The sequence below is a fragment of the Octopus sinensis genome, linkage group LG22, assembly GCF_006345805.1.
Source record: "Octopus sinensis linkage group LG22, ASM634580v1, whole genome shotgun sequence".
NCBI lineage: Eukaryota > Metazoa > Mollusca > Cephalopoda > Octopoda > Octopodidae > Octopus > Octopus sinensis.
In genome coordinates, this window is record NC_043018.1 from 4,346,674 (window position 1) to 4,373,743 (window position 27,070).

General features: G+C 35.7%; 1 protein-coding gene across 1 annotated transcript in view; it reads right to left on the reverse strand.

The window, feature by feature from the left end:
* LOC115223083 (vacuolar protein sorting-associated protein 13A) overlaps nt 1-27,070 on the reverse strand; it is a 311,737-nt gene that overhangs the window by 101,987 nt on the left and 182,680 nt on the right. The window contains exons 23-30 of the mRNA XM_036512095.1: nt 15,878-15,965; nt 14,412-14,529; nt 11,314-11,482; nt 10,541-10,688; nt 6,739-6,799; nt 4,818-5,056; nt 2,447-2,520; nt 1,536-1,675 (exon numbers count right to left, since the gene is read on the reverse strand). Of these exons, the coding sequence (XP_036367988.1) occupies nt 1,536-1,675; nt 2,447-2,520; nt 4,818-5,056; nt 6,739-6,799; nt 10,541-10,688; nt 11,314-11,482; nt 14,412-14,529; nt 15,878-15,965 (1,037 nt within the window). The remainder of the gene's footprint in view (nt 1-1,535; nt 1,676-2,446; nt 2,521-4,817; nt 5,057-6,738; nt 6,800-10,540; nt 10,689-11,313; nt 11,483-14,411; nt 14,530-15,877; nt 15,966-27,070) is intronic.

Here is a 27,070-nt window from a genome sequence, read left to right on the forward strand (position 1 = left end):
CTGGACTGGGCAATGCCTTGTGTTCTTGAGCAAAACAACCTCAAAGGTTGTTGACGTATTGTGTTTGCATGATTTTGGGTGCTAATGGTCCACAAAGCACCACTCAACAGTGGTGCTTTGTAGATACAATGGATGAAATGTCTCATTTTTTGTATCTCAAAATCAGATCCCATTCATTAGTTTAAATGAACACCAGAATGGATGCAACATGTCAAGTGCCAGGAATTATTATGTAGCACAGGGAACATCATAGCAATAAACTCCACTGTTCACATTCCAGAAGGTCACCATTTATAAGTATAGAAGCACATGGCTTAGTGGTTAGGGTGTTGGACTCATGATTGTAAGAGTGTGGCTTCGATTTCTGGATTGGGCAGTGCATTGTATTTTTGAGCAAAACACTTCATTTCACATTACTCTGGTCCACTCAGCTGGTAAAAATGAGTAATCTGGCGATGGACAGGCATCCTGTCCATAGAGGAAACCAAGAAACTGGCCTTATGCTACTCCTTACTGAGTAATGTGGATTAACCTAACCATTAATAAGTGTGGCCAGTTCCTGTCACATGCAGTAAAGTTGTATGGAAAACTCCTTGCCTACGATGTTGAAATATCGCAGTAGACACATTTCATTTGCAGCTTGGCAGACAGGAGCAACATGGAATAAAGTGCTTTACCCAAAGACACAATGCAATGCCCAGACAGGGAAGTGAACCTATGTCATTACAAACGTGGCTACAGTAGCTTAACCACTAAGCCATCTAATTTTACTCTACCAAACGAGATTTGGCAGAATTCATAGAAATGGGGTACCAGGATCAAGCATGGACTCTAAATGGACATCTCAAGTATAAAATAACTGCTCCCTACAACCCTCACTCCTGAAAAACTTGATTTAAAGGGAAAATTACATTTATGAAGAATCTGTTTAGAGGGTGCTTACTTAATTAACTCTTTAGCATTTAATCCGGTCGTATCAAGCCCAAATAGTCTACCTGTTTTAAGTTCAAACCAGCCAGACTCTACAATGCCATCCTAAAGATAAACAATCACATCATTTGAAATCTAGAAGCTACAAGATAATACATGATTAATTCAACAACAATGTGAATAAATAAGCATTACATTTGATAGAATGTGAAGGCAGATGGCTCAGTGGTTAGAGCGTCAGACTCGCAATAATGAGGTAATGAGTTTGATTCCCAGCCGAGCTGTGTGTTGTGTTCTTGAGTAAGACGTTTTATTTCACATTGCTCCAGTTCACTCAGCCGTAGAGTTGTGATGTCATTGGTGCCAAGCTGTATTGGTCTTTGCCTTTCCTTTAAATAACATTGGTGGCATGGAGAAGGGGAGGCTGGTATGTAGGGGCAACTGCAGGTCTTCCATAGAAACAACCATGCCCAGACTTGTGCCTTGGAGGTGAACTTTCTTGGTGCAATCCCCTGGTTATTCATGACCAAAGGAGGTCTTTACCCTTTTATCCTTCACCCTTTACATTTGACAGAGTAATGTGAATGCTAAAGGGTTAAACTTACCTGTTTATCAAACGTGTCATGTATGTGTTTAGATGTGTTATACCAACTTGGTGGAGAAAAAATGAAATGGTGTCCATCTTTAATTGTACCCCTTGTATTACATAGCCATAGACACCAAAATCAGGACATTTGGGATCAGTCTGAAAAAATATACAATATGAATCAAATATCAGAATGTACCATTGTTATTAAGTTTTAAATATTCAGTCAACTATGCTAGTCCACTAAAATTTGTGTCAATGTGGAAAATTATAATAGCAGTATATGCCTGTCATCATGCATGTATATGTATGTGTGTATGCATATGTGCCCATACATGTAAGTATACATATATATGAGCATGTACGTGTGTGTGTGTGTGTGTGTGTATCAAGTCACTCTTGGGTGCTACTGGCAACATGTAACCTATATATATATATATATATATATATATATATATATACACACACATACATACATATATTAAGGTAGCATGCTGTTAGAAATGTTAGCACGCTGGGAAAAATGCTTAGCAGTATTTCATCTGTCATTACTTTCTGAGTTCAAATTCTGCCATGGTCAACTTTGCCTTTCATCCTTTCAGGGTCGATAAATTAAGTACCAGTTGCATACTGGAGTCGATCTAATCAACTAGTCCCCTCCCCCCAAATTTCGGGCCTTGTGCCTAGAGTAGAAAAAAGTCATATATATATATATATATTATATATATATATATATAAAGAGTGTTCTTCATTACTTGTTGTTTTACTAATATACATGTGTGTGTGTGTGTGTATGTGGTCAAATGGGGTCTATTGTTTGATATAATTTATATATGGGAAGAGCAATGAATTAAATCTAAGACCCTCAGCCATTCCATATCTCAACAATATCAGATTAGCTAAACAGAAGGCAGATAAATTGTTCCGTACCATTCTATAAGTGATGGATACCAAGTTATCATTGGATTTACTTCGTATCAATTCAAGATATTCTCCAGATGGTCCTGGAATGGACAAAAGTAATAATATAAGAACAGGCATGGAATGCATGTTTGCACTCAAATACATGTATATATATACACACACAGTCTCTCTCACACACACACACACAAACACACACACACACACACACAAACACACACACACATACACACACACACACACACACACATACAGACATGAAGGAAAATGACATGGCAGACATTTTTTATTTAAAAATCACAAGAATTGTTTTGACACATTTTGACATCTTTAATGCATTGGTGAGGGTCTAATCATTATCATACATCCATCTTACAAAATGCACTTCCTCAGGTGATTGTGTGAATAATTTGTCCATTGGATCCTATCCTCATTTCACTCAGTGTGATAATGCATACTCCAGGTGACATGGATTCAGGTGAGGGTTTCAACAGTCTACAGACAAAACTAAACTCATAGACATAGTGACAGACAGAATACAATTACAATCAAAATACAAAAAAGATGAATAAAGAAACAGACAAAAGAAAAGGGTCAGGTCAATTACAAATTACCATTCCATCTTAATTGTAAGATTATAAGGAAAAAAATTCTAAACAGACTAAAGAATAAAATGATTATTATCTGTAAATGCTTAAATCACTCTTCATGCTTCACAATGCTCCAGATAATATGGAATTCAACATTTTTTTTTAATTCCCAGATTTTTGCTGTGAGTGATGTCAGTTTAGCCTTATCTCTTCTTCTAAAGGTTTGAACATAATTATATTATCTTTGTTTAATTGGAGAGGATATGGAACCTATTTAAATAAAGGTATTCAGTTTTGTATGGCCATTACACCTATACACAATATTTCTTGTAAGACACATATTGTTAAGAGGATATTGAAATTTATTCCTAAAATTACATAGTGCTGGTGATTGATAGTGTCATCCTGGCTAAAGATAATAGGATCGTTATTATGTTGCTTTTGGATAGTGTCACTAGAGTTACTATTAGTGCTAAGTACATAAATTCTAGTATCATTGTACTTCCACTTGCTAAAATTAGTTGGCTAGTCATGGTTTGACTATGTTTAAATAACATTTGATGAGACTAGGATCTCATGTAATGTACGAAGTAATCCAAGATATTGTATTATAACTACATTAAATAAAGGTTTCTAGTGAAACAACTGTCACAAAATTTAAACTCTACTCATCTGTTTTTTTTATTATACTTGCACCACTCCAAGAGTTCCCTATTAATTGGATCATTGGTAAGTAATTGGAATTGAGAATTACCCAACAATAATATCCAGTTTGCATAATCGTTGTATAACTGGTGTCTATGATTACTTCACTATCCGTTGTGTGTGGGTCTATCAAGCCAAACGGTGCAATCCTGCATGTTCATGGGCTTCAACTCTTAACAAATCTCTTTGAATTGACACATGCATGCACACACACACACACACACACACACACATGTGCACACACACTCAAATACATGCATATAGTAACACATACATTTACATTTTACACACACACACACACACATGCATATGTGTAGTAATACACAGATATATATTTATACACAAACAGGTGGATGTATAATAACACATAGTAGAAATTTCTAGAAAAACAAAGACAGGTGAAGGAACAACAAGCAAGCATATTAGCTTGATGCTCAGGGAAAATGGAAAAGTCTTTTATGTTTTGAGCCGATGCTCTTTGACATACATCTCTTTATAGTCACACATATTCATGCATAAATATATATAGGGATGTACAATACTATATTTACAAACACACACACACATGGCTAGCATGTCAACCAGCTTAAAGTGAATATTTTTACCTAGATTGTATATAAATATTTCTTTCTATTTTCAGCTTTTCTTTGTTTTTTGGTGTGTGCATGTGTGTGTATGTGAGAGAGAGAGAGAGGGAGAAAGAGTGCATGTGTGAGAGAAAGAGAGAGTGTATGTGTGTGTGTTTGTATGTAAGTTTGTCTTGATGTCACATGATGCTTGTCAACAGGTACAACTGTCACACAAGCAGTACAGTTCATTCTGACTATTCTGTTGGAAAAAAATGCATGGCCCTGGAAAAATATTTTCTAGCTTGGAAACAGGTGAGGATTGGCAACAAAAAGGGGATCTGGTCATAGAAAATCTACCTCAATGAATTCCATCTGACTCACAAAGGTGTGCGAAAGTGTACATCAAATAACAATGAAAATAATTGTTTAATGTCCACTTTTTAAAGCCTGCATGAGTCAGATGGAATTTGTTGAGGCAGACACACAGACAGATAATGATAGATAGGGTGCACTTACCAATATGAATTTTATCCACTAGTTCAATGCCACCAAGACTGGCATTGACGACCATTCCATACACTGTTATTGCACTATCTACATATAATTTGTTGATTCGGAACATCAGGTAAGGAGACTCTCGTCTGTCGATCTTCTTTGATAATTGTAAAACAGCTTCGTTAAGAACGATCCTTGTCAGGACTTTTATGGTGTTTGAAGCTGAAGAATGGTCATCGACAGATTTGATGTCACAAGTTCTGCAAGATAAATTACAAATACTCATCAATCACAAAAGAAAGAAACAACCACTTAAAAACAACACAAATAAAAACAAAGAGCCGACAAATTAAAATGCATGCTTGATCTACAATAAATAGCAGTTGAATACCCTTCAAACTATATCCTGAAGGCATACATTAAATAATGTAAATTCAAGATACGCTACTAAAAAACAAAATAAAAAGAGAGAAGAAGCTTTGTCTGCTTAGCCTTGTGGCGTTCGATCCAGCTCTACATTCTGAGTTCAAATCCTGCCAAAGTCAACTTTGATTTTCAGCTCTTTGGGGATGCACAGTCTATACCAGGTAAGTGATAAAATGACAGGTTGTATCCCTAAATTATAAGCAATCATTCTCATCATCATTATTATTGGTGAGCTATGAATGAATTGTTAGTACACCAGACAAAACGATGCTTAGTGTAATTTCTTCTAGTTTTGCATTATGAGTTCAAATTCCACCATGGCTGACTTCATTTTTCATCCTTTTGGAGTTGATAATTAAGTACCTGTTGAGTGCTGAGTTTGATGCAACCAACTTACCCCTTCTCCTAAATTTGCTGTCTTTGTGCCAAAATTTAAAACCATTATTATTTTTATTATTATTATTATTATTATTATTATTATTATTACTGTATTAAAACTCACAGCTTATTTTGCTGGGTATGATTGAAAGTGTCAGCTGTCCACAGCCAGCAGACTGAGGTGACACTTGTTTACTGGTCATGCTTCAAGAACCCTGCAAAGAATTCTTGCAGTTACAAGCAATGCTAATTTTTATAGGTGCTCTACTTTCACACTTGCACCAATCTTTTTCAGCCATGTTGATAATTGAGTGCTGACACTTCCAAGTGCACCAGTTCCTACAGGTATCACGTCTACTCTCTTCATTGACCACAACCTTTGTATTTCTCACTTTAAATTGTCATAGTTGTTTATTTTTTCCTCTTCTTTCACATTGTCAACGGGGCATGCTATGTCGATTATCATACATGTTCTTTGCTTTTTATTCACCACAACAATGTCCCGATTCCGATGTCTTGTTTTTTATTCACCACAACAATATCCAGCTTCCAATGTCTTCCAATGCTTAGTGGCATTTTGCTTTGAATTAAAAATGTAAATTTTTAGTCCAAATTCCACCAAGGTCGACTTTACCTTTCATGGTCTGATAAAATAAGTACTGGTTGAGTACTGAAGTCGATGTAATCAACTTATCCCATGCCCCAAAGTTGCAGGCTTTGAGCCAAAATTTTAAACACTCATATGAGAGGCTTCTTTCAGTTTCCATCTACCAAATCCACTCACAAGGCTTTGGTCAGACTGAAGCTATAGTAGAAGACACTTACCCAAAGTGTCATATATATATACACACGCACACATATATTCCATTCCAACCTGTCTGAGGATTTGCATATTGAAGTGTTCTTACATATTTAATAAAATCTTAATCCAGATCTCATTACATGAATGACATCCCAAGATTTCAGTCAGTTAACATCTGTAGAATATATATATATATATATAAAATTAGATATCTTACAAAATTTTGACTCTACTGAAAATTAATTACAACACACAGGACGTCGACTCGTTAAAGAAATTAAATCAATATAATAAGGAAATCTACTCATTAGAAATAGAAACTAATGTATTGCTTACTTGTGACGTAATGGTAATTCTTCGTCTGAATTCTCAGAAGCTGAACCAAAATATTCTTCTGCTTAAGGAAAAAAATAAATAAAAATAAAAAAACAACAACATTAGAATGAAATTAGAAAATAGAATCTTGATGTCATTGTGTGTGTATGTGTGTGTGTGTGTGTGTGTGTGTGTTTAACTGTGATTTTCCAATTAATACAATTCCTTTTGGTTTTGTGAAGTGTAACTTCTCAAGATAAGCTGAGACAGTTATGTCTGCATATGTGCCTGCAAGATCAGGAATGAAAGATCCTAGTGTGTTCTGGTCTGCCTCCTGTGATGGAAATCTTTATTGATAGAAATTTACATTCGTCAGGATAGAAAGACAAGATGGACAACAGACATTGGCGGCCAGGGAACTGCCAGCTCACCCAACCTCAAAACAATTCCTTTACTCCCAGCTGTGCAAGGGAAAAAGAAACCATGAAAAACCTTGACTGAGATTCAAAGACACTGCAAAAAGGAATATGAAGTGGAAAGGAGTTGATCCTAATAAAATGCAACTTCAAGCGCAAACCTGACCAGTATGGAGAAAGCTTATCAAGTCATTCCAAAGCCATGAACAGTCATTGCCATGATGACTGACTGCAGATAATAATAACAAGCTGGACCTGTGAAAACTTTATAGAAAATATAAAAAATGTAAGCATCTGTAAATTGCGTGCTGGTGCCATCAGACATATTTCTATATTGCGACAGTTACAGAATATGTGTAAAACTGATAGCTAGATAATCCAACCAAAATATCTCAGTTACGCAAACATAAACAGAATTACTATTTAGCCTTAAAATACATCGTAGATATTGGTTTGGTGGCATGGAACATTCTTTTAGTATTCTTTTATTCTTTTATTTGTTTCAATCATTTGACTGTGGCCATGTTGGAGCACTGCCCTTTAGCTGAAGAAATCAACCCCTGAACTTATTCCCTGTAAGCCTGGTGCTCATACTATCAGTCTCTTTTGCCAAACAGCTAAGTTATGGGGATGCAAACACACCAACATTGGTTGTCAAATGATGGTGGTGGTGGAAACACAGACACAAATACCCCCCACCCATATATATATATATATATATATATATATGAGAGGCTTCTTTCAGTTTCTGTCTATGAAATCCACTTACGAGATTTGGTTGGCCCAAGGCTATAGTAGAAGACACTCTTTAAAGTATAGAGTTGAATTTCGTGTAGCCACCTGTTGGCAACTTTTCTCCCCACCTATTTTGTAGGGGTATTGCCCATTTTTCTGGGCTTTTTTCACAGCTATACCCCGTTTGAAATTTGCATTAGTTTTTGTATGAGAAAAAAAAGGAAGAGAAGGGGCTTGCTTCTAGTTTGTAGAGAAAACATTAAACATGCCTGAAAAAAAAAACATGCTTTCCCCTGTCCCAACTAAAAGACATGAAGAACAATGAAAGAAGGCGAATAAACACCTGAAAGACTTTCCCTCTATTCATTACAAAATGTTTTCCCCTCTTCTTCATTGTTAAAAGTAAAGAAACCAGAAAAAAATCAATCATATTTCAGTTTAATTATCATTTTAAATGAGTGAGGCTTTCCTTTCTCTTTCTCTCTCACTCCTTTTCTCTGCAGTTAAGAGAGTGAACATGCGTGGCTCAGTGGTTAGGGGCATTCAGCCCATGATCCTAAAGTCATGTGTATGATTCCCAGTGGCATGCTGTATTCTTGAGCAAGGTACTCTACTTCACTTTGCTGCAGTCCACTCAGCTGTCAAAAATAAGTTGTAGCTGTAATTCAAAGGGGCCATCCTTGTCACATTCTGTGTGACACTGAATCTCCCTGAGAACTACGTTATGCTATGCATGTCTGTGGTGCACTCAGCTACTTGCGAGTTGATTTTATCCTCGTGTGGTAATGAAAAGTGAAAATGACATCCAATATTTGCTGTAGCTGTTTGTCTTTAATTTAAAATGTGTCTATGTATCTATGTATCAACTTTTTTTTCGATCTATGCATCTACCGCCTCTCTCACTTTCTAACTTTCTTTCTCACTTCTTCTGTATCCCTCCTCTCTCCTGCTTTTAATTTAATTTAACAATGTGTGTATGTCTCAATGTATCTACTTTTCTTTTGATCTATGTATCAACTTTTGTTTTGCTGTATGTATCAGTCTACACTGAAAATATTGATAAATATTTTACCTCTCCCTTCAACTGTAGAAAGTAACAGCAACATCATCCAGAGCTATTTATATATATATATATATATAGAGAGAGAGAGAGAAACAGAATAACTGTCAGACAGATAAGCAACATTTCTTTTTGCAATTTCTATATTTTCAACAGCTTTATCATATACTAGCATTAAAGACCCGTCGTTGCCGGGTCATAGTGCTAGTGCATGTATATATGTGTTATATATGTGTACATATTACATGTACATCTATATATATACATCTACACATAAAATACAAAATACAAAGTTATATCTTGATATCACTAGTGATAACAATACTCAAAATATATAACAGACTGGAATTGTTAGCCCGTCTCTTGTAATTTCGATCAATTGTATCTTGTCCTCCCTCTTATATAGAAGTGTGGCTACAATCCAGCCTACCTCTACTTCGGGGGGGGGGGGTCACTTTTACTTTTTTTCCGGGACGTCCTACGTCCCAGATATAAAGGTGAAAATAAAATATTTCCACTTTGCAAGTTCGAGTCGAGTACTCCCTTGCACGCTCCATTGATTTGAACCTTGCTTCTATTGTGGCGAATTTACCACCTCTGATTAGATACCTTTCCTAGTCGCACCAAGACACTTTTCGAAGGTGCTTTCCTCCATGTGTTCAAATCTTTATAGACAATAGTCTTTTCTTTAATTTAATTTTTTATTATCCATCTGGACTATTCCATTTCTGCACGCTAATTTTATTTTTAATTTATTCCCATTCATGTGAAACCACTTATTCAAGTTCAAGTCATTGATGCAATTTTATACCAATTGCTATTTTTACTTTTGTTATGTTACGATTATATTATACTTTAGTTTGATTTTAATTATTACTTACTACATATAATTCAATTGTTATTATTATTTTTATTGTTAAAGTGAAAGTATCTGACATAAAATAGAGAAATGTTTTTGTTTCACTTTTAACACATAATACTGAAATAGTGGAGAAGATATGATATTGCTATGGGCTCGCTCTAGGCAAGAAGTTGAACATTTTCTTTGCCCATGACACTCCCCGGACCCTAAGTAAGGCATGTGTAAAATTTGAATGAAATTGGTTGCGTAGTTCTCAAGTTTTAGGGAAATACACAGACAGACAGACAGACACACATTCTCAGTTTTATATATATAAAGATCATTGAAAACAAAAAAAGTTTTCTGACGTTTTCTGTATAAGAATGGGTTCCATTCTCCATATTATTCACTATCCACTCCCTTCACTCAATCTATCTCTCTAAATCTCTCTCTCTTTTTCTTCTTCCCTGCCCTATATTTCCTCTGCTTTTTTCCCTCCCCTCTCTCCTGCTTTGCCACTCACTTCCACTATACCTCCTTTGCTTAACACCTTTTATTTCTCTTTTCCTTTGTACTTCTCCCTTCAACCTTTTTACCTCTTCCTTTGAAGTAAGTGTAACACAGGTACGTACAACAACGAAAAGTTGGCGTATTGATATTATTGATAATACTGTATATATATTTGTGAGCATGCATTTGTGTGTGTGTGTGTGTACAGGTCTGTGTGTTTGTGTGTGTGTATATGTGTGATGTATGTGTGTGTTTACTTACGACTATTTTCTCTGTTAGGTTCCTCAGCTGGAGAAATTCCATCAGGAACTGTTTCTGGGCATTTGTGAACAACAGCCCTACCTAATACACTGTTTCGTACCAGTTTTAGTAATGGTATTTCTGTGTCTGGCTGAATTTGTCTCTTGTCCTGTAGAATGAGAATCATTGAAAAATGTCATTTGCGTCAATGGAAATCTCTAAGTGGTGGTTCAACTTGCTAGACATAGCAGCCAAATATCTATCACATAACACCAGACTTCCACAAAAGAAATGTTAGTTAATGTAGTCTTAGGTACACTGAATAAATGACAGGTACACTGAATAAATGACAGAAGATCAATGCCTTTGTTCATAGATTGTGTTGGCTTGGTCAGAGTTGCCCTACGCTAAAACAAAAGTAAAATTCTATTAGAGAAAATCTAGTGTCATGAAAAGGGAAACCAATTTCTAGCAATCCAATGAACATTAAACAAGACAATGGAAATTAAATGAGACAACGAGCAATTTAAAAGGTGATAAACAATGCACAGTACCTGAACAACAAGCAAAAAAGGAACAATTTACAAGATCATGAACAATCAAAATGTAATCAGCATTAAAGAAAAAATTAGCAAAATTACAAGACAAAGATGATTGAGCAAAAAGTAAGACAATTAAATAAGATAATGAGACATAAACAAACGATGAACAATTTATAAGACACTGAAAAATAAATGAACTTTAACCAAAATGTTAAATGTTAAACAGGTCAGTGAACGGTTAAGATTACATACCAGTTCTGGATGGCAATTCAATGTATTGCCATCGACAGAGTCTTCAACAATTGTAATCATACTGGAACTGCCAGGAATAGGGAAATGGTTGCAAAATGCCACAAGTGTTAGCAGACGCTCATCAGATATGTTCACTTTGATGGAGGGAAGTGTGGTAACAAGTTTGTGTCTGGTAAAGAAACGAAAGGGAGAAAAATACAAACAACATTATCGGCTTGAAGTAGCATCACTGTGTGTGTGTGAGAAAGAGAGTTCATGTTTGTGTAGGACATGTGTGTGTGTGGATATGCAAGTGAATATGCGTAAATGTGTGCAATTTAAAGAAATTTCTGCTAATTTAAGAGGATTACAAATAGAAAATAATAACTATAGACACACACACATTAATGCCTATATATGTATGTATACATGTGTGCTTGTTATGTGCGTGCACATGTATGTACACACACACACACACACACACACACGCGAATACATGTGTGTGTGTGTAAGTGCTGGATTCAGATAATATCTTTGGCATAGCTTCTATAGCCAGATGCCATTCCTAACACCAACCACTTTAGAGAGTGAACTCTGGGTACTTTTCTTGTGGCACCAGCACTAGTGAGGTCACTATACAGCCTACAAGTCTGCATGGCAACCTCACTTCAACTATGTAAGTCTACAATAGACAGGAAGGAGACTTCACAGCAAGTGACAAGGAGTTAAGGTACAAAAGAAGGGGCCCAGAACGGAACAGGTTTCTTGCTGTAGGGGAGCTACATGGCTGCTCATAGATGAATGGGTGGGATTAATCAGGGTAGAACTGGAAAGAGAGGTGAAACAGTGGTAATAAGGGATCAGGCTGGACCCTTAAGGTATAAGAAGGTGAATAGAAATGAGTGAGGACAAAAGAAGAAAGGATAGGGGTGGGTAGGAGTTGCAAGAGTGTAGGGGAAAGTTAGGGAAACTTAGAGATGGGGAATGGGTGAGGAGGAGGTGAATCTAATGAATAAAGAACAATGGTTGAGGGTTAATTGATGGTAACTATAGACTGGAAGAAGATAGGGAAGAGTAAGTGATTCCTGTATAGAATTGAGGGTTAGATGTAGTGAATCAGAGACCAGGGTAGAGGGGTGGGGAAGGTAGGAGAGAGTGGGTGATGACTGACAATACAGAATCTGGCGTTTTTCTCTGTCACAACATATGAATGAGAAAAGAAGGAGTGATAGATGAATAAGGAAGGAAGGAAGGGGTGATGGCAAACTGGTAGTGGGACGATGGAAATTTTACGGTGAAAAAACAATCAAACAGCATTTCAACCTTGTGTGAGTACATGTGTGTGTGTATGTGTAAAAGGGAGGTGTGTGTGCAACGGAAGTGAGATGGTGAACATTCAACACTAAAAAGAAAAATCAAACAGTGTTTCAACTCTGTGCGAGTGTATGTGTGTATGTGTGTGCGTGTCCAAGGGAAGTATGTGAATGTTTGTATGTGTGAACCAGTGTTCTTTCAGTAACAAACGATGATTGATGTCAACTCTCAAAAGACAACCACTGGATAACATTGACAAGTGTATCAATTTGATTTACCATCCATATTCTCTATCTGTTGTGTTAAAAATAATTATTACAATCACACACCCACACAAACATACAAATGCAAACTCATTAGAGATAATAATTATTGCCTGATTGTATCAACAAATATAAAACGGCTACAGTTGAAAGGTATATTATAGATACACAATCTTAATTTAACAGTTTATACATGTCCCTAATTTATTTATATTAAGAAATTTTTAGTAGATTTTTCACAAAAAATTTGGTAGTAAAAGTATTAAGCTAAAAAACCTGGTTTTGTGCCTTATTTGTAAATAAAATATTTCAATTAGCTGTCATTTTTGATGGCATGAGAATATAGCAGACAGGGGAAGGATGAGAAAGGGAGAGAGAGAGAGAGAGAGAAAAAGGAAGGGAGAAAGAAGATAACATGGGTGGGTAGGTTGCTAGAAAGTGTGAGGTGTATGGTGGTGGTGGTGAGAATATAATTTGGTATCACAGAGGGGTAAACAATGTAATATAAATATATACATGTGTATGTGTGTGTGAGTATGTATGTGTATATGCGGGTGTGTGCATATATATATATATATATATATATATATATATATATATATATACACACATGGATTAGTGGTTAGCGTATCTGGCTTACAATCATAAGGTCATGAGTTCAAAAACCAGTGGTGTATTATGTCCTTGAGCAAGACACTCAATTTCACACTGCCACAGTTCATTCAGATGGCAAAAATGAGTTGTACCTGTATTTCAAAGGGCCAGCCTTGTCACATTCTGTGTCACACTGAATCTCCCTGAGAATTATGTTAAGGGTCCACATGTGTCTATTGAAGTGCTCAGCCATTCGCACATTAATTTCACAAGCAGGCTGTTCCATTGATCAGGGGAACTGGAACCTTCATTGTCATAACCGAGGGAGAGCCAGTCTAGTTTATACACACACATATATGTATGTAAACAATATTAAACAGTGTTTTGTAAAAATTGTAGGTGTCAAATTTTGGCACAAGGCCAGCAAATTTGGTGTAGAGTGTAAGTCAATTACACCAACCCCAGTGCATAACTGGTACTTATTTGATCAACCCCGAAAGGATGAAAGGCAAAGTTGATCTTGGTGGAATTTGACCTCAGATCATAAAGATGAGTGAAATGTTGCTCAGCATTTTGGCCAGCATGCTAGCAGTTCAGCCAGTTTGCCACCCTTGTATCAGCAAATAATAATAATAAGAAGAAATATCAATATATATATATTTCAAATACGATGGCAGGAATTGAACTTAAAGTATAAAGTGAGTGAGGAAACACCACAAGGCACCCTGTCTAAGACTTTAATAATTCTGTCAGTCCACTGCATGAAACTGGTTTCTTATTTTATCAATGCTGCAAGGATGAAGGGCAAAGCTGACCCCCAGCAGGGTTTGAAGTCAGGATGCAAGAATCTGGAATGGATACTGCAAAGTATTTCATTCAATGCACAAATGACTACAAATTCAAAAGAAGCAAGAGGAAGAGAAGGAGACAAAAGAGGAGGCTACTCACTGAGGTAGTTGCTTGTAATCTGGCTTGACACTGTTAAATAAAGTCATCAACATTTTGGTGCTGGGCAAGATGTGGTAGAGTGAGTCGGGTTCAGTCTGAAAGGTGTGCCAGTCGTCACCTGTGGAGAGAAATAGCTGCAGTTCTTTTATCTTCTATCTTTTACTTGTTTCAGTCATTAGAGTGTGGCCATACTGGGGCAGCACTACCTTGAAAAATTTTAGTCAAGTGAATCAACCCCAGCACTTATTTCTTTTTTTTTCTTCTTAAGCCTTGGTCTCTTCTGCCAAATCGCTAAACAACTGGGTTGTAAATCCACCAACACCGGTTATCAAGCAGTGGGGGGGGGGAAACACTGACACAAAGACAAATAGAAACAAAAAAGTATTTAAGGGGCCTCATTACAGCGAGAGTGGGCAGTGCGCAATGATGCCATTGACAGGTAGGCCCTGAAATGGTGCGCATTCCTTCCTGATGACCCAATACACTTGTTTGCTTCTTGTTGATTTTTTTTTAAACCCATTGCAATAAAATGGTAAATGACTAAATAAATAAATGAATGGTGAATAGGAAGGGGGATCCCCCTTCTTTTTCTCCCTCTCTCGACCTATCTATCTATCTATCTATTTATCTACATATCTCATTTGTCATGGAACCTCACCCAAACAAAAACAATGTTCTCTTCTAAACAAGACCACCCCACCAAAAATCATCTGTTTTATACAAGGTAACAAGCTGTTTGTACATTCACAAAATTTTATTCACCAAGTTTGAGAAACGAATGGAAGTGCTAATAATAATGAAGAAATAAAAAGATTTTTTTCCAAAATTTCTGACGACCTTTTTTTGACCTTGGAATGTAACAATGAACAAAATGCTACTAAGCATTTTGCCTCGCATGTTAATAATTCTGCCAGCTTGCCACATTAAAAATAGTAATAATAATACTAATAATCATTATTATTATTATTATTATTATTATTATCATTATTATTGTTATTATTATTATTATTATTGTTATTATTATCATTATTATTATTGTTATTATTATCATTATTATTATTATTATTTATTATTTATCATTATTATTATATCGACTCTAGGCACAAGGCCTTGAAAACTTGGGGGGAAGGGGGCTAGTCAATTATATCGACCCCAGTGCGTAACTGGTACTTATGTCATCAACCCCAAAGGGATGAAAGGCAAAGTTGACCTTGGCAGAATTTGAACGCAGGACATAGCTGCAGACGAAATAGCACTAAGCATTCCACCAGGCATGCTAATGATTCTGCCAGCTTGCCATCATATAATAATAATAATAATAATAATAATAATAATAATAATGCATACACACATGCACACACACACACACACACACACACACACACACACACACACACACACACACACACACACACATTTGTATGAATGTGAAGGAAAATAAAGGAAATGAAAGCAGAGTACCGCACCTGAATCAGCCAGAAGTATTTTAACTTCATTTATCTTTATCGTAAACTGATCATACAGACGGGATTCTATTTCAGACATTGTTGCATCCTGAAAGTAAAAATGAAATTCCTCTCATCTCAGGAATCGATTGTAACCCAGAGGAATCACAATTGCTTATTTGCATAATGGTAACAACAACAACACTTAAAATCACAGTAAACATGCATTATTAGTTTCAAATTTATTCACAAACCCAACAATTTCAGGGGAGAGGGCTACTTGATTACATCAACCCCAGTGCATGACTGGTACTTATTTTATCGACCCTGAAAGAATGAAAGGCAAAGTTGACCTTGGTGGAATTTGAACTCAAAATGTAAAGACAGACAAAATGCTGTTGAGCATTTTGCCCATTGTGCTAACGATTCTGCCAGCTCCCCCCACCTTAACAGTAAACATACATTATTAAAATTAATTCAGATTAACACACATATTTGGGATGGGGTTGTTATCGATTTTATGTTGTGATGCAGGAAAATGATTGATTATTGGACTGATAACTGTAAAAAAATCAATAACAGAGCAGTTCTAGGGAAAAGTAATAACTGAAGACAACTGAATGAGATGAAGGAAATATGTATATTTTTTTTCTTTATCTTTTGGTCAGGAGGGAATGCAGTGCCCATATCTCATTACAGGGCCTCAAAGACTTGTGGGAGAGAAGGAAGGTGGAAGATATCCTCAAACCTAAACATACAATGTGCCTGGTGGTTGGTGTTAAACAAGACAAGTCTACCACCAATAACAGGCAAAGAGCCAAAACAAATACCACAAGGTATCCATCCAATCTAACATTCCTACAATTCTACCAATCCATTGCCTTGGATTGGTACTTTTGACCATATCAGGATTTGAACAAATATCATAAAGCATTCTGTCGGATGCTCTAACATCTCTGATTGGTCAAAGAAAATTTGTTTCTAATGGAAATTGCTATGACAAATGACCGATTGAGTTTCAAGTGTGATGCTAGTTGTCAGCCATTTTGAATTTGCATGCTAAAGGACCAAGATAGGTGACACATTGCTATATTCAAACAAGAGCTACCTACTACAACAGAATTGATATCCTAAAACCATGGTTCTATGTAAAAAGTACTGGTGTTGAAGCCATGTAACAAGCACTGTGTAAAAAGCTCTAGTGTCAGTGCTATGTAAAAAGCATTGTTAGTTCCACATAAAAAGCACCAGTGGTGGGGGTCATGCAAAAAAGCACTGGTGATGGTGCCACATAAAAAGCACCCAGTACACTCTGTAAAGTTGTTGGACTTAGGAAGGGTATTCAGCTGTAGAAACCAAGTGAAAAGAGGCTATAAAACTTGGTGTGGCACCTGATCTTGCCAACCCCAGTCAAGCCATCCAACCCATGCCAACAAGGAAAATGGATATCAAATGATGATGATGATGATGATGTAGATCATGATCATGAGAATGATGTCGATGATGAAGATCATGATGACAATGATGTTGTCCTTGAAGCCATGCCAGAGGTTCTGCAAGGTACACTTCCTTCACACTTATTGTTCAATTTCATTTCCTTCAATAATAAAAGCTGGGAATTCCTGCATGGTTCTGAAGGAATGCAACTAATTCAGATTCAAAATCAAATTAAAATTAAGGGATGTGTGAGAAGGTGAGAAGGTGAGAAGACTCAGTGGATGAAGTAACAAATGACCAATCAACGTGTCAGCAGTTTGTATCATGATTTTGTCATCTTGAAGATGGGAAGATCAGTAGAGGTGTTAGAGAGTTGGATAGAATGCCTTGTGGTATTTTATCTGACTCTCAGCACTCTGATTCAAATCCCGCCAAGGTCAGCTTTGCTTTTCATTTCTTTCAGGGTCAGTAAGAACAAAACGTCAGTCCAGGGTAGTGGATCTGCAAAACTATTAGTAGACTTGACGAGATACTTTGTGGTACCTGTTCTGTTATTTTCTTTTGCATACTGATGGTAAGTAAGACTTCTGATGACACTAGTGCCAAACTTTATGATGACCCTAATGGCAAATTTTGTGATGACACAGGTGACAAAATTTGTTGGTCTAAGTTGGTGAACTTCCTCTTGGACAAGCACCAATGTCATGTCAAGGAGGGGAGAGATTTTCATGCAAGAGCCACTGCCAACCTTCCTGAAAAAAATTCATCCAAGCATGCAGATGTATGGTCAACCCTGACCAACAGAAGCCATATGTATATTTGCCACTGTGCTGTATGGTGTATGGCCTAGTTGTTCTGTCTATGAACAGATTGCACAGAATAGAGACAACTTGCTGCTGCTGTTGCTATGCAGCAACATTTGTGTAAACATTGACAAATGGTTTTCCAGCTTAGAGCCTTGTGGGCCTGAATAAGGCAATGTGAAACCACTGTAGTGTATGCTTCTCTTGTATGAAGGCCAACTGGGACTCTCTGATGCAGGTGAGACATGGATTCAAAAGAGAATAAACACAGTGGAAATTTTCCTTTTAACTTATTGTGGTTTGCCAAAATTATCAGCAACCAAACAATGCACTGGCTTGCTATGTAAAAATGTGTTCAAAAAGTTGATTATATTGATATGTCAATACAATGTTAACATTATTAACAATATTAACCCTTTTGTTACCAACCTGGCTGAAACCAGCTCAGGGTCTGTAGTACAAATGTCTTGTTTTCATAAGTTTTGAATTAAAATCTTCCACCAAACCTTAGTCACAATTTATGTTCCTAACACTAGCTGAATGATAACTAAGTTATTTTACTAAATTCGTTGTTATATTTAAAGTAATTGAAAGAAACACAGAGCATCTCAAAATAAATACAGTAACGAAAGGGTTAATATGTCAATTCACTGTTTATGACATTGACACGTCAATATGTCAATACTATGTTGACAAGTCAGTGCTATGTTGACAGATTTTAAATGCTTTGTTAATGCAATATAGGCAATGCTGGTATGCCAATCCAATGTTGACATTATTGACAATATATCATGTCAGTGCAATGTTGACATGCCAATGGAATGTTGATATTTTTGACAATATTTGCATGTCAGTGCAATGTTGACATTGACAATATTCGCTGTGGTGACAATATTTGCTGTGGTGACAAATTTTAAATGCTATGTTGACAATCTTGGCCTGTCAATATAATGTTGTCAATATTGATGTATCAGTAAGGCAGTGTGCTGGCAGAAATGTTAGCATGCTGAGTGAAATGCTTAGCAGTATTTCGTGTCTTTACATTCTGAGTTCAAATTCTGCCAAGGTTGACTTTGCCTTTCATCCTTTCGGGGTCGATAAATTAAGTACCAGTTGCATACTGGGGTCAATCTAATCAACTGGCTCCCTCCCCCAAAAAATTTGGTCCTTGTGCCTAGAATAGAAAAGAATATTGGTGTATCAGTATTGTATTGACAAAGCAAAACATTGGTTGAGAGAGAGTATGGCAGAGTTCTTATTGGTGATGAGAAACAAAGAACATGGTATATTAAAGAAGATAAATTATATAATGAGAGCAGAATGAATGTTTGAAGACTAGTGTGGCTGTAAAAATCTGTACATCATGGATACAGTTATCAAAGGATCTACAAATGGAGGAGATAGTTGACATTGGGTTCAATGGACAAACATAAGCTTGTAAGCATTTATACAACAACTAAACGGAGCTTTTTGATCTAATTCCATATTGTTGTTTGTTCTATGGTAATAACATTATTAATAATCAATATCAAAAGCTTAATAATGATGATTATAATAATAATTCTTTCTACTAAAGGCACAAGGTCTGAAATTTGGAGATGGACCAAATTGATTACATTGCCCCCCCCCCCCCCCCCAGTATTCAACAAGGGACATATTTTAGCAACCCTGAAAGAATGAAAGGTAAGGTAGACCTTGGCAGAATTTGAATTCAGAACTGTCTTTTGTGTGGTGTGCTAACAGCTCTGCTAGTTTGGATGATGATGATGATGATGATGTTCTCTTTATTAACCACAAGAGTCAACAAAAGGGTGAGAACAATATTGTTTGGTATTACATAAAAAACACGAGCAACATCAACAACAACAACTATAAAATTAATAATAATAATAATAATAATAATAATCACCGAGCCTGAGTCAAACCAAATAATAATAATGTATCTGGGGTATGTATGGGCCAATGAGTTTGTGTGTGTGTAACTGATTGAGCTGTTAAATATCAAAAGCATATTCTTCACTGCACATAAATCTTTTCTTAAAGTAATTATGACAATAACACCATCACCACTGCTAACAACAACAACAACAACAACGATATTCCATTCAGGTGGCAGTAAATATTTTGATAATAATATTGCATTCAAGTGGCAGCAGATAATTTTGATGCATCACTAACTGAAATTGATAAAGTAATTATTTTAATGTTGTCAAAGTAATTAAGTAAATCAAATCCATGGTAGATCATCATTATTGGAATCTGTCGTTAACAAATTTAATTCATATTTCAATTTTTAAAAAATACAAATAAATAAAACCTTGTTTCTGTGGAAATACAAATGATAGAATTAGCTTTCTGTTAAATAATAAATAAATATAAACAAAATATAGTAAAGCTGTAGTTTTTCTTTCTCTAAGACAATTAGAATTTAAAAAGCTTTTATAAAGAAAATAATGAAAACATCTTTAAGAATTGCCATGGGTAAACAACAATCATGTTTTGCAAAAACACACAGAAAGAGATACAGAAAGTTAGCTAGGGGCAGGCATAGCTGTGTGGTTTAGTTCTGGTTTCAATCTGTCCATGTGGTGCAGGGGTAGTTTTAAAAGCTTTTTTGACCCACCAGGTAAGGCAATGCACTGAGGATCTAAAATATTCATTTATTATCGACAAAAGCCACAACTTATACAGATTGAAACTGGGCTCCTAGATCTTGGGTACCCCTGGGGAAATTTTCCAGTGTGCCTATGCCTCAAGATGGTGCTGCCTGTGTGGCACCTTGGACACACTGTTTTTTACCACTGACCCAGGAAAGAAATTTGCTTAGCGGGTGCAAACCCAGGTCCAAAATATTTTTAAAATTATTTTTATTCTTTTTTATTTTTTTGTTTTTGTTTTGAAAAGAAACCTAACTTCAAGCTACTTTCTACAGATCCCTTTTTACACACTGTTTTCTAAACTTGAGGAAAGTAAGTAGGGGTGTAAATATTGATTTTGCATCTCCCCAAATTTTAGGGGATGATCTTGCAACCCCTACACTACCTGTTCCTAAGCTCATGTTTTGCACAGTTGCCTTGGGGTAACAAATACCATGAGACTTGGTAGATAGAAATTGAGCAGAAGCCCATCATACATGTAAGGGGTCTCTGTTGTTTGATGAAGAAGATTCAGATGTACCATTGACTGAATTATCTGCTCCTGATTAATGGTTGAGCACCACACAGACAGACAAAACTTTGAGTAAATATCTTCTTAGATCACATTGGACTGACTTGAACTGCATGCTTAAAATTCGGATAAATAGGAACAGTGTGAGAACCACTTCATGTAACTGGACATGTAGTTCAAAAGAGCCAACCTTATCATGTTTTCTGTTACACAGATTATGCCTGAGGATTAAATCAAGGGTAAAAGTGACTGTGGAATATTCAATGAAGTTTCCCTGGAAAATCTGAAAGCTGTTCTCGGCAAAAAAGTTGAACTGATTCAAAGCCATTGTGAGAGCTTCTAAATGGTTGTGGAACCAGTTAGAAACAGCAACAAAATCTGCTTTATATTACAGACCAAAACTTTAAAAAATGGAAGGATACATTAGAAAACAGAGTTCTGAGTGTCACTGTGAATTAAAAAACAAAAGATGGGCTGGTCGAAGGGGGGGGGGTGATGTTAAGCAGCTCAGCAGTGACGAGAATGACTGATTTATTATAGAATGAAAATACGGTGTCCCAGAAACACAACAAAAACACTCCGCAGTACATTTAAACACAATATGTGGAAATAATACAATACCTTCTCTGCTTTGTTTCTCTAGACAAAAAATTATCAATGTGTGTGTGTGTGTGTATATATATATATATATATATATATATATATTATATATATATATATATATATATATATATATATCTGTATATATATATTTGTGAGAGTCTTTTTGTATGTATTTATTCCTCACCACTGTTTGACAACCAGTGTTGGTTTGTTTATGTCCCTGTAACTTAGTAGTTCAGCAAAAAATACTGATAAAATAAATACCAGGCTGAAACAAAAATAAGTACTAGAGTCAACTTGCTCGACTAAACCCTTGAAGCTGGTGCCCCAGCATGGCCACAGTGTAATGACTGAAACAAGTAAAAGATAGAAGACGTATATACTTAGAGAGAAGAAAAGATTTGTGTATTATAATCCTGATTATTAAACAAACTAACAAGAAACAGCAACTAAATCCTCCAAAAAATACAACCCACAGCCTTAAAAATGGAAGGATACGTGGATAACACTGCATAATGCAGTTTTTGTCCTTGGGTAGCAACCATTATTCCCTACTTGCTTACCCTTAGAAAGTATAAAGAAAAAATGGTTATTTCCTTCAAATTTTGCTTTTGTAATGATATTTATTAAAACCCCAAAGAATCCCTCTCAACACATGGCTATGATGCTCTACTACTACTCCTGCTCAGAGATGCACATATTGTCAGCCACTAAGGGACATGTTCAAATGGTTATGGTCAAACAACTGACAAGCAAATCTGTGGTTTTGAGCCGAATATTTGCTATAACGATATTTCCAGTTTAGCAACTCAGCACTGAATCCGTCTGAAATGTAACGGAAAATAAGTCAGTTTCAAAACGTTGATGTCCAGGTCACAAAGACAAAGTTCGAAGGGAGTAGAAGTCATTTCCTTTGATTTTTAGATAGAAGCAAATAGGAAATAACACCAACTGACCAAAGACAAAAAAAAAGATAAAAATTTTGTTCCACAGTGTAATGTTGTCTTAGATATACAAAACAAGACAGAGTGGTGGTCACTGCTGGAAAGCCTTTGATCAAAGGTCTGCTCAGTCAAGACACTGAACTGAGGTTAAACAACAAAAGCAATAGCATTGAAGGAAAACAGCATCTTTTGCAGACGAACACAAAGCTTACTAGCAGTTTCATTTTAAGTAAGATAGTTACATAATGTGTGTGTGTGTGTGTGTGTGTGCATTAGTGTATCTACGTATGCATTTGTATGTGTGTATATGCATGTAAGTGGCAAAGCTATTCAGCTGTTGTGTAATAGAATTGGTTTGGTGTATATTCTAATCAACAAATATAATTATTGTTTCATTTGTAACTATGATGAAATATCAATTAATCACTCCATGGCTGATATGACAAGGAAAGACAATGTTTAAAAGAAAGTTGTCTCAAAGGTTAATGGAACTTACATCATTGTCATTATCAGTTGGACAGGGATACCTTGGTTGCTGAATAGACAAAATTGTTAGGGCTGTTGGAAAATAAAAATGGCTAACTGTATTTATTCCAGCATTTTACACTCTGAGTTCAAATCATTCTGAGGTCAACTTTGCCTTTCATCCTTTTGGGGGTTAATAAAATGAATCTTTTAACTTTTTTTTTTATCTTTTACTTGATTCAGTCATTAGATTGTGGCCATGCTGGGGCACCACCTTGAAGAATTTTTAATCAATGGAATCGACCCTGCCAGTACTTTTTTTTTAAAGTCTAGTACTTATTCCATTGGTCTATCATGATGGACTGCTAAGTTACAGAGATGTAAACACACCGAAACCAGTTGTCAAGTGGAGTGGTGGACAAACACAGACACACAGATAAATAGAGATATATACAATGGGCTTGCTTCAGCTTCTGTCTATCAAAGGTTTTGGTCAGCCCAAAGCCATAGTAGAAAACACTTGCTCAAGGCACCACACAGTGGGGCTGAACCTGGAACCATGTGGCAGGGAAGCAAGCTTCTTACCACACATCCATACTTGCATTTTGAAGAAAGAAGGACCATTCAGCACACAATGTTAAGTTTAACACTCCTAATTTCTATTACTTAATTGTCCTACAAAAGAAGTGGATGGTAAATGGAAGTAGTGATTTAGGGCAGTGGTTCTCAACCAGGGTCCATACAGCCCTTGGTGGTGGTGGTTGTCTGTATAAAAGTTTGTTAAAATTTGAGTGCCAGAAACTGGTTATATTCCTACAATGCACAAAATATTCAAACATTTTTTAATACAGTTTCTAATAATATTTTAATTATGAAAACAGAATAAGATTTTTGAAACATTGAATGGCTCTGAGGGTCCATCTGAGAAAAATAGAAATCAAAGAGATCCATTTGTAAAGAAATCGTTGAGAATCACTGATTTAGTTTGAAGACATGTATCAAGACATCCAGCAAAATATATAGACTCTGGTTCAAGTAAAATAGGCATGTGATAAAAGAATATCCCCAGTATGAACAATAGAATAAGAACACTCTCTCTGTGGATTTAAATAAAGTGTTTGGGTAAAGTGAATGTTGCTATCCTTGTGATTTGAAATTCTGAGAATGTTACTGAATACAACAGCCACCTGAAGAAGGTTAAAAGATACAGTAACAGCTGAAACGTTATGACTATAACAACCAAGAGTAAGACACTGCTCTGAATGCATCAGGGTATACAATATGCCTGAAAGATTACAAGGGTTCACTTTCCAAATATACAGCTGTCATCTGTTATGTTTCACTAAATTAACTATGATTATCTCAGACTGTAAAATCAAGTAAACCAAATTTTAACAAAACTACAAATACACATTCAGAGAAATATTAATGAATTACTGAAATTATTAATTGAAAGTGTTAATAAATTATATAATTAATAGTAGAACTACATTGGCAAGATAATTTATTTTATTTTAATTGTGAATTTTTTTAACTTTTGATCAACGAAAATAAACTTATAATGATGAGCCAATGAAAGAGTTACTAGCCCTGCTAGATATAGCAGCCAAATATTCAAACCACAGCTTAGTTTTAAATAAAAAAAAAAGTACATTAGACAATGTAGTTAAAGGATATGCTATGTCTCTATGCCTGAAAAAAAAGATTGGCTGATTATGGCTGAAATACCTTTAATCGTATATTCAAGAGGGACCTAGATGGGGGTTACACAGTAAAAACAACTTTACTGCTAAAAGAAAGAAAAGGAAAGAGAAACGAAAAAAAAAAATCAAATTGACACAAATTGATTTTCTAGACAAGAAAGTCCAAAATGTCCCTCAAAAAAGACTCGACTAATATTCAGAAGATTAGAGTCCAGATTAATGGGATTACAGGAAAATAATTTATCATAATTGAATTATGAACTAATTAAAAGCTAATTAAAAGCATTCAGTAATATGAGACTAACATGCACTACTTGTTCAAATATGCAACAGAAACAAACTCACAACTATTAAAGCTAAAACGGACAAAATGTAAAAAAGAAAACTACATAAAAACGTTTAAATATGAATAATCTAAATGTCTTTTTTCTTTGAAATATATTTTTGTCATGGATTAGTCAGAAGAAGGTTGACATCGAAAACCTTTTTACAGGGCCTCCAAGTCAGAAGGAAAGAAAATTATCCTCTATTGGAGACCTGGCTTAAATGCTTGTAACGGAATGGACTTCACTAGAGGCACTCAAGAGAAAAGTGGTGGTATTAACTATTTTGACACCAACCAGCTTGATATCATTCCTGGGTTTAAGAAACAAACTTTCTGTTTTAAAAGTGATCTAAATTAAAACCTTCTTCCATCAAAATTTCAGGTTAATTTATCTTTCATAAATTAATTGAAACAAAAGCAGGGTGTTTCAACAGAAATATTGTAACAAAAGGGTTAAACAGGGTGGAAAATTAAGCTTACCACCCAGTTTGAGGCATTACTAATATTATTATAACTTTTCTGATTTGAAGTCAGAAGATTTTTCTTTCAGGCCACCATGTTCTTGATGGCTTCAATGTCAGCTGGTAGTTATGGCTACCAGATCTTCAAAGATCCTTCTTTCATGGCACTGTGCAATCAATGCTACTTCTTGAACATACACCTGGTACCTGGAAATAAGTACTCATAGCATTTACACCTGCATGTTATGGATAGTTCTAAATATTCCCATGGAAGAAACATCTGGCCAAACAAAGACTGTATGGCAGTATTCTTGGAATCACTGATGCCACTGAAGAGAGAGAAGCATGTTGTTGGAGAGGTAAGCAAGAACTCATTAGTGGTATGTTCTGATAGACACCTCAGCATGGATATACATGGGTTGGCCATTCTGCCAAAAACTTCATTGACATGCTGACCTCATGAATATTATGTAGAATTACAATGGCTGTTATGATGAAGATGGGCAAATCTAAACAATCTTAGCTGGATTATAAACTTTGAAACTATTTACTTCATGGGGTGAAACAGTTTTCATTAGATTTAAATCAGTTTGATCTCTGACCATCATCAAGTGTCTTATTCTTGGATATAGACACACGAGCTGATTGAATTCCTACAAGGAACCTTCATTTCCAAACTAATGGTAGTAATGCTTTATATCCATCCATCAGTGGAGGTGTGTAGCCTAGTGGTGAGGGTGTCAGATTAATGATTGTAAGATTGTGGTTTCGATTCCTGAACCGGGTGATGCATTGTGTTCTTGAGCAAAACACTTCATTTCATGTTGCTCCGTCTACTTGGCTAGCAAAAAGGAGTATTCTTGTGATGGACCAGCATTCCATCCAAGGTGAATATCTATAAACCAGGAAACCAATGCTTATGGGTTCAAAAAGGATGCTTTATCGTTATCAGTGGGATAAAGGATTAGTGTTACTGCAATTAACTAGAATCTATTCTGATGCCAAAGCCATATCCAGGAATAAGATATGTAACAATGATCAGTGGTCAAACTCATTGACATAGAATCTAGATGTAACAACCAAAAAATGTTTTGTCTTTAAAAATGAAATTAATAGAAAGAATACTATTGTATCTATAAATGCATGTGATGCCTGTGGGTGCTTGGGATCATTAAGGTATAAATCTGATGCCAAGTTTTACAACTCACCACATAATAGAAGATAATCATTATTTTTCTTTTATAAAACTCAATAGTATGATAATGACTTTCTACTTACTGCACACACACACACACACACACACAC